At 31.4% G+C, this 9,585-nt stretch overlaps 2 protein-coding genes across 2 annotated transcripts in view; one reads left to right on the forward strand and one right to left on the reverse strand.

The window, feature by feature from the left end:
• The window catches only part of LOC105617282 (rhomboid-related protein 3), a 10,931-nt gene extending 5,758 nt beyond the window's left edge, over positions 1-5,173 (reverse strand). The window contains exon 1 of the mRNA XM_012198847.1: positions 5,121-5,173. Coding sequence (XP_012054237.1) covers positions 5,121-5,173 — 53 coding nt within the window. The remainder of the gene's footprint in view (positions 1-5,120) is intronic.
• On the forward strand, positions 1,291-7,043 carry LOC105617281 (Meckel syndrome type 1 protein). Its single transcript, XM_012198846.1, has 5 exons — positions 1,291-1,367; positions 2,639-2,938; positions 3,336-3,750; positions 6,148-6,509; positions 6,638-7,043. Exons 1-5 carry the CDS (start codon positions 1,291-1,293, stop codon positions 7,041-7,043), a joined length of 1,560 nt encoding a protein of 519 aa, XP_012054236.1.
• Positions 7,044-9,585: the final 2,542 nt, after the last annotated feature.

Genomic DNA, 9,585 nt, shown 5'->3' on the forward strand with positions numbered 1-9,585 from the left:
AGAGAGAGAGAGAGAGCCTTGATGAAAATAAAAATCGGAAATATAAATCGGATGTAATCGGAGAGTAACAGCTAGAAGGGTAAACGAAACTTCTAGAAGGCGGAAATTGGAACAATGAAATGTAAAAGAAGCATTTACACTTACATTTGGATGTTTTAATGTTCGCCTTCTAGAAGTTCCGTTTACACTTAACTATTACTCTCGTATATACATTCGACTTTATGTTCTGATTTTTATTTTCATCAGGAAAAGAGATTTTCTGCTTTATTCGAAACGCTCTTTTTTTGTAGAAGCAGGATGTATAATATCCTAGACAATTCAAGGTTTTCACAATGCAACGTATGGCGTAGTTCATACATTGGTCGTTTATTGTACGGAGGACGAGGATGCCCGTCAGGAAATACCTACATTTAATCGCGAGAAGTTGCGACATCATTTCATTGGCGTGGCGTACTGTTCTGACTCATTGGAAATTTGCTAATCATTTTGCTAATGAAGCTATTAAAAGAAATAAAGGAAGAGAGAAAGAGCGAGAGAGAGAGAGTCTCACAAAATGAAGAATGTGCATGTCACGATTACGTATTGTTCACGTAAATGCAAATCTAAACGGAGATATATTTTTCATCTCAACAATGATAATTTTTCCAAGTTATTAACGAGTATATTTTCATCCTTCCCGCAGTGAGCAGCCCAGCAAACGAGAATGGATTAAAATGGACTGAAGTTTTTTTCTATCCGAATGCATATTTTAAATAGCGAATTTTTTTGGATTTAATTGGATTCAATTGAATTTAATTAGATTCAATTGGATTGAAAAACTGTATTTCCTATTAAAAATTTTGAATTGAACAGTATTCACAATGTATATGTTGTACACAGAAAAAGCTAATATTATTTTTAGATTGAAAAGCATAGAGATATGCTCCATATAATTCTTATAAATGAATAAAAATGCATTCAGGATTAAAAAGCATTCATTTTAACATTCGTGAATCAATATTTCTGATAATCTGAATCCATTTTAATCCATTCTCGTTTGGAAGACTAATATGCATTACCACGCACCTCGAATTTCGTGATGATGATGTTCTACGTCTACGTAGTAAACCACATCTCGCCAGCCGAAGCGAAGTTGCCTAGCGACGTTACGAATCAACAAACAAGCTACCCGACCGACCCAAGATCATTGACAGTCACCGTTAGCTTTTAGCTTATTCAGCGTTTCGCAGTTTCCGTTTTGTAACACTAATCAAATCGAGTCTATCGTGTAAGATAGCGTGGCGAAAAAGGATGGTGGGCAAAAAAGAGAGAATGAGGATAGCGGCGAGTTATAAAGTGAATGAGCCGATACATAATTTAAAGATAAGGTGTGTCTTTCCTGTATTTAAACGCGTGATGTACAGAAATTGAAATTATAATATTGAGATAATAATTCGATTATACACACGAAAGAAGTTTTCTTGCGTTAATTTTGCGTTACAAATTATTTTTATTTCCTGCTTTTTCATAAACATATGTGACACGTAATTTCAAATTAAAATAACTTTAATTAAAAAATTTGCAGATAGAATTTGAAATTGAACGTAATATAAAAAAAATGAAGTTGTGCAATTGTGCTTGCAGAATTTTCTGCAATATGCAATGTCTGATGATGAGTAAATCAGCAGATTTTTGAAGGTTATAGAAGAATGTGATAGATTGAGTCCCTGTTTATTATGAATCCATTAGGCTTGCATCCGAGAATAGATTTATGTAATCAATTAAAAGAACAAGTTCTTTATTGTGCCTCATTTGTCATATACGCTATTTAATAGATTATGAAATGTTACTTATAAAAAAGCTAATTAACATAATTCTCTTTGTATAGATGGACATAAAAAAAATTATAATTACCTTCACGTGAGGAACACGTGAATTAAACTTTACATTGCAGAAAATTCCGCATTCTCAACTCATAAAAATTAACCAAACTCGACAGTTAAACATGAAGGAGACAGCATACTTGTTCAATGCGATAATACAAACCTTCAACATCGAGACGTTACATAACTAGCCCGCGTATACGTCAGTTACTTTTTTTTCATGTATCATCACTGATATTTACGTCGGTGATTATATCTTTTGTTTCGAGATAATGGGATTCCTATGTTTTTCGCGAATTGATTTTTGAAAGGAATGTTCAAGTTTTTACGATATCGTCAACAATGGCAAATTTTAGACTCATAGAAACCTATTATTATCGAGTATTATACATTCTATTTATTGGAGCGTAAAATATCCAGTAAAAAACACACGAGAAATTAAAAGCTGAAAAATATTCTTTAACGATTTAATAAACAAAATATTTAAAATATCTTTTTTCCACTTTGTTTATCTTCTTTATATCGTTGAGAAAATTTTAGAAGTACAGTTTCCTCACGTAAGAATTACATAAAACTATTTACAAACTAGATTCTCTCATAATTAATTCGTAATCACTGTAGGCAAGAAGATGTATCAAAGATGAAATAGTGATTAAATGTCTTGGTCTTATCTACTTCCTGCAGAATCAGAGAACTGGTTATTTAATCGCAAACTACCTTTTCCAAATGATACCAAATGATAGATTTCATTTAGTCGGCGTTATTTGTTGTTATAGGGTGCGAATCGTACAGGAGAGGTCCCCATTGGCTGAATTGCTGGCCGAGGAGTCCGAGGGTGGCGAGACAAGAGACTCCAACTTTTTGGAAGAGGAGGACTGTATTTTTAGCTGGCAGGAAAAAGTGTTTAGCTTATTCGAGATCGACTTCTATGCGGACGAAAAAAATTGCCTAACCGAATGTCAGCGAGAGTACCACCAGCGTATACGTGATGAGCAGCTGCAGGGTGCATGTTTGTATTCGTACACGGAAAATGATTCCTACTATCCCGATGACGACCTCCTGACGATGCCTTACAGGCAGGTATCGAATTTAATTATTAGATATTGTATAAATGTTTATTGTTATTCGATTGCGAAGAGTTTTGACAAAATTTTTATCGCAACACGTACTTATTTCAAAAGAATATACATTAACATCTTTTTTTAAATGAATGTATTTTTTTAATAAAAACAAAATAGGCATAAACGATAAATTATGATCGATTCGCTTTCATTTTTCTAAGACAAAAGGATTGTTGTATAACACAGGAATGCCTTTTTCAATTAGCTTAGAAAAGGCTAAGATTCATATTTTAGGTTTATTATATATATCGAATTCGAAGTATCGAAAAACATTGGAGAACGCGTGGGTTTCGGTTCCTTCTTGTATCTCATAACTTTCGAAAATTTTAAATATTTCCATTCTCGCTTACAGATCGTATTTGTCTGTGAAGAATCAGACCGCGTTACCGGCTTTGCGGAATCGCAAGTCCTTTCAAGAGCGATATAACAAGAATGTGATAGATGACAAGACCACGGATACTACGATCCAGTCCAATCATTATCTCTATACCGAACGTACCACCATGTACATAATGGCCAATCTGTCGCGTAGGGATGAACCCGCGACCATCAGATCGACGGACTCAGAGATGTTGCTCTGCACGCTGACATATGACAAAACGCGCAAATTGCTAACGATTAATCCCGATTTAACGATCGACGACGAGCACAAGCAGCACTATAACGTCACCAACGATTACGGCGTCAGATTTAATTATTGGATCGAGCACGTTTCCGAGGAGCGAACACCGCTGGAATTACAGGAGCACCTCGAAGACGTGCGGCGTGTAAGTATGCGGCTATTTACGACGCGAATGTACGATCGGCATACCAAACTTTCGCGTCACCACGCACGTAACGATCAAAAAGACGGTCTTTTCGTGGAAAGACCAATCTCGGCATTCCCGAGCGACATCCGTTTATTTGTCCCGCAATCGCAGTTACATTTAATAACCAATAATTCTTTCCGCTCTGACTCATTCGCTCTTTCTCTCTTTTTCCGATCTTTATATAACGTATTATTTATAATTTAGTAATGATTTATATTTAATTAATAATTAACAAATAGTTAATTATTTAATTGATAATTAACGGCAATTATTGGATATTATAATAATTAAAAAAATATGTTTCGAATATCACTTGGGTGATAAACAATAACATACAAAATTAGAAACGCACTTTTTTTATTTCCATTTAGGAATAATCCTAATTAATAAATATACCATTTAAATTATATTTATTAATTTCATTTATCAGTATCAGATCATAATATTCAGTTACGTTAATGAGGATCGAAAATATAAGGTATGTTACTTTAGAATACTATTGCTTAACTTTGTGTAGGGATTTTAAATGTATATAACATAATGCTGGTCATCATTACTTTGCGAAAAATGAATTGCAATAATAAGAGGTACGTGATGGTGCAAATAATTACGCAAATTAGCGTTACCGTTGTGACGCTATTATTTTATCGAAAATCATTTTCGCAATACTTACATAGAAATCTTGGAGGCATATATTGTTTTATTAATTATCTTCTATATCTTCTATTTTATTAAGAAAATTAAAAAATTATGCATTATGAAAATCATCGGATTATAATATCATAATGATAAGTGTATAACGATCAATTAATAAAATTTGAGTTTATTTAAATAAAATTACATAAATTCATGAAATATTATGCAATTGTAATACATTAATTGCGTAATATTGCACAATTATATTCGTATTATACTATACCAACAATATATAATTTACTTTGCTTCGAAAATCTGAGTAGTTATTTTTACTTTTTGTAGAAGCAATTCTCGGTTATGCGCTAATAGTCTCAAGTACGAGCAAACGCGACGCAACACGTGGAAAACCGAGCAATGCCGTTTATTGAATATTTATTTTTTATCAAGTTGTAATGGAGAGGCACGATGAAGGCACAATTTGATGTATGTATTTATCCACTCATTTTGACAATAAGTTCGATCATTGCGAAAAAATATAATGAATCCGTCATGATATGACAATCAACAGCCCATCATTATCCGGTATCAGAAGAACATTGCAGAAAGTGTTTGCGCGAGCGCGCTATCGAAAACCTTTTGCCGGTCGTAAAAGAAGTAAAAATAAAGAAAGAGGAACGGATGCACATACATACCCCACGTAGGAGATTTCCGAGATCTGACGCATTGCTCGCTGTGGATAGAACATGATTGCCGTGGCGTTATGTACTGTAACTGTCTCTGATACTCGATGCGGATTACGGCATCTTCACGAAAAATCCGTCAGTTCACTGATGTTCTTTCTCTCTTCTGGTCGTTCAAGACACACCCAACAGTCTTACAATCTATCGACTTTTTCGTCATATTTTCAAGCATGATAGAACAGTCTGCAAGACTAAACTCTTGCTATATTTAATTGGTACATATATTAATGATAATCACGATAGGCGCGTGTGTTTGTATTTCTTTATGAAGGCACGCACGTGTCTGCTGAGTTGATCACTGCACTTCCTACGATCAACTGAATCCTATAGTTCACCGACTATCTTCTTGAACGCTCTCTTCCATGAGGCTGTATGTATGCTATCAGCTTATACGTGTGTATATACAGTTTATACGTGCATAGTGGGGCAGGAATATATCTGCGAACATAGAATAGTATGCTTACGCACACTATCTCACGGCAATGAGTAGCTTCCATTTATCACTGCACTTTGCTGCAAAGCGGCAGAGATTAATGATTAATATTTCACGCGCTATTAGAGACTATTATGATATGTATAGATCTGAAAATTTCTTTAAAATCCATGTCGTAAGCTGGATTTTTGGATGTATTTAAATTTTTTATTAAAAATAACTTCTCTTTTAATTAATTTCTTATTATAAGATTAATATAATTAAGACATCATGATTTCTTATAAAAAAATGTATATATTTTTAAATAATTAAATATATGGATTGAGGAGAGAGAGAGAAAGAGAAAAAAATCTATAAATTGAATATATTTTGCAATATGCATTTCAAAATTATTAAACTCAATAAGTTAATTGATAGTTTAAAGTATATATATTATAATTGCAATATAATAAAATATTGATATTTATAATATTTTATTTTTTAATATTTATAATATTTTAAAATATTAATAAAATATTGATATTTATAATATTTTTCTTATTGCAGGAAGTACAACAGCAGTTTGCTTATAAAGAAACAGAATTATATAAGGAATTACTATTGCCACCAGCGAATTTATCTACATTAATTATAAATTTAGATATTGTATCAGCTCATGATTTTTCTTATGATGGATTGTTTGTTACCTATTTCATCGATTTGCCGCAACATTGGAGTACAAATCAGAAAGAAAGATTGGTTGGCAGAACGCAGAAAAGCCGTTTAGAAAATAAAACTGCACATTTTAGTTATTGTACTGACATACCCTTGTATTATCCGTCAAATGAATTTCAGTCATTAAACAACAATGCATCATCACGTTGGCCTCGATTATTATTCTCCGCAGCATCTCTGGATAGTTGGACCAGGTAATTACAGTCGTAGAAAGCCTTGTTTCTCGAAATATACACACACATATATATTATTTAGTTAAAAACAATTTTTTTTATTTATCAACAATATTATTATGATAAAATATTATTCTCTTTTAATATAGGTATCGAATAGAAGGTTATGCAGCATTACCAATACCAATGATACCTGGTAGATACAAATTTACAATTCCTACATGGCGTGCGAAAGGAAGTATTATCGATACATTGAGACGTTTTTTTGTTGGTGATTCTTATGAACTTGAGGATGTAACATATTGTAGTATTCCAATTAATCACGAAGGTAAAGTTTTAGATAAATCAAATTTGAAAATCGTACCGAGTGGGGATATTAAAATTTATATGAATATAATACATCAAAATGGAACACACATGAAACATTTCAATTATCAAAGAGATGATTCAGATAAAGTGAGCACAGATACACTCATGAATAATGTTGAAAATGTTCTTGAACAATTTAAAGTAGCTAAAGAACGTATGATACAAATAAGAACAATAAATTCTTAAAGATAAATTATTCTAATGATAATTAGAAAGACTAGTTAAGAAATTAGTTAATGTTTTATCAATATTTCATTTTAATAATATACATATGTTTAAAATAGTGTTGGGATTTACTTGCACATTTCAACTTGGTTCCTGCCCCTTGAAATGAAGTGAAGTAAGGGGTAGGAAATCAACTCTGATGAAAATGTAAATGCTTGTCGAAGCGTCAAAGAAGTATGAACAAAGAATTTTAACGCTTTTCAAATACTTCGACTTTTCATTGATTCTTAATGGTTTTGAATATTTATACTGCACGCTTCCTAAATTCTCAAACGCTCCGAATGATGGAGTAAAGTGTGCCCGAAACACATTTGTCACACGTTAAAATTTTTTTTTTTTTCATTAATGTTTTCCAAATGTTCCGGAACACTCAAAGAGTGGAGCGTACTGATATACTTCCTAAACACTTTATTTATTGATACTTCGTCTCCGCTTTTTAAATATTCCGCAAAGAGTACGCAGAACATTCAAATATGTTTCATGTATATTTCAAGATGTAGAAATAAAAAAAATTATTTTAAAACGAAGAGTTATTGAGCTGTCCAGCGAATGTAAACGAAGCATCGTTGAGCATTACGCGATCCCGTCACTTAACGAGAACTAACTTCTCGATTTCAAAAAACTTCACAAACACAAAGGAATAAAGGATAAAAGACCTTGAAAGATTTTTCAGTTGTGTTCTAATGAAATAATTTTTTTAATGTATTTTTTTAATTATTTTTAAATGAGTTCCTCTTTTTTTTAAGAGGGTTCTAAGATAAAAGCAGTTTTTCTTAGATATTTATCGAATAAATGAAATATATTTTAAAATATTATTATCATTTGCTTACTAAAGACTTTGATTACATTTCATTCACGTTTGTTTAAAAACTCGCATTGAGAGAAATAATTCTGGCAACTATAAATTTGGCAACTTTTGCAATTGAAATACCTGTAACTATGTAATTTTACAAAGTAAGAAATTATAAAAATATAGTCACGGTAACAAATTGTATGTTACACACAATTGTATGTTAATTGATAATGAAATAATGACTCAACTATATTGAATAGTTACTTGAACTTCACGCAAATAGATATAACATTTTTCTAGTTTAGAAGCAAAAACTTTTTTTTAATAAAGCACTTTATATCATGTAATTAATTAATCATTGAGGTAACTTAAGAAACATTAAAAATATTTTCTCGAAAGTCGCTCAGCATGAGCAGTACGCTGCATTGTCACCGGAGGGATGTAAGGAATTCAGTTCAATTTCTGGAGTTCAGTTTCTCCTAAGAAAAAAATTACTCAGCTTACAATAAAAGGCACAGCGCCTATGAATATAATTAACGCAGCGTTGGTTTCAAACTTGGAAATTTTTTTGCAATCATTTTCCCCTTACTCTAACACTATTAAATGAAATCGTTGTTTCAAAGACTTAAATTGTTTATGTTATCATTAAACTTATTCGTTCTGTGTCAGATTGCAGGATTTTCTCCTAATTATTCTGTGTACAGATTGCAGGATTTTCTCCTAGTTACTGAAATAAACTATACATTGGAAATTACAAAAAAAAAAAAATAATCGAACTCGGAAGACAAAAATAAATAAGAAATGCATATAAATTTGTAACTATGTATTATAAAGCTTTAATAACTTAGCAAACGAAAATGGATTGAAATGGATTAGAAATTTTCAATCCATTCCGAATCCGTATTTTAAATCTATAAAAATGGATTGGATTCCATATAAAAAAAAATTTTTTATACGTGTAAAAGTTTAAATAAATTAAAGTAGTAATCATATGAATTTCTAAAGATATTATTTTAAAACTTTTATACAAAAAATATACTTTTGCTTAATTGCTCTTGTATAATGAACGTATTAAAATGAAATATACATAAAAGTGATTAATTTATTAATTAAAAATAAGTAATTTATATATGTAACATTTATTGTATATATTGTACATATTTATGTAATTCTTTTTATGCTTCTTTTAACTATTAAATGAAGTAGAATTCATGATATGTTTTTACGGTACAACTTTTTTTTACTCAGTTGAATTAAAATGAAAAATTTCTTATTCATAATTCTGAATAAAGTAGCATTCATGATACATTTTTAAATGAAACAATGGATTTTTTACTCACAATTTTAAATTGAATAGTATTCATGGCTCATTTTAAAGGAAAAATTTTTGTTTAGATTTTCAACTGCATTTCCTATTCAGAATTGTTAATTAAGCAGTATTCACGATGCACAGAAATTGCTGATATTATTTTTAAATTCAACTGGATTAAAAAACTGCATTTCTTATTCACATTTTGAATTCAGTAACTTACGACACACGTACACACACACACACACACACACACACACGCGCGCGCGCGCGCGCACGCAATATATATATTATATATACAGGGTGAATCACAGTGAGTCGTCTCACAAACGAGTCGGCACAAACGGAAAAGGCCGTCATCGTAAAATGCAAACACTGTAAACATCGTATTACATCATAGG

Source organism: Atta cephalotes (assembly GCF_000143395.1).
Source record: "Atta cephalotes unplaced genomic scaffold scaffold00012, whole genome shotgun sequence".
NCBI lineage: Eukaryota > Metazoa > Arthropoda > Insecta > Hymenoptera > Formicidae > Atta > Atta cephalotes.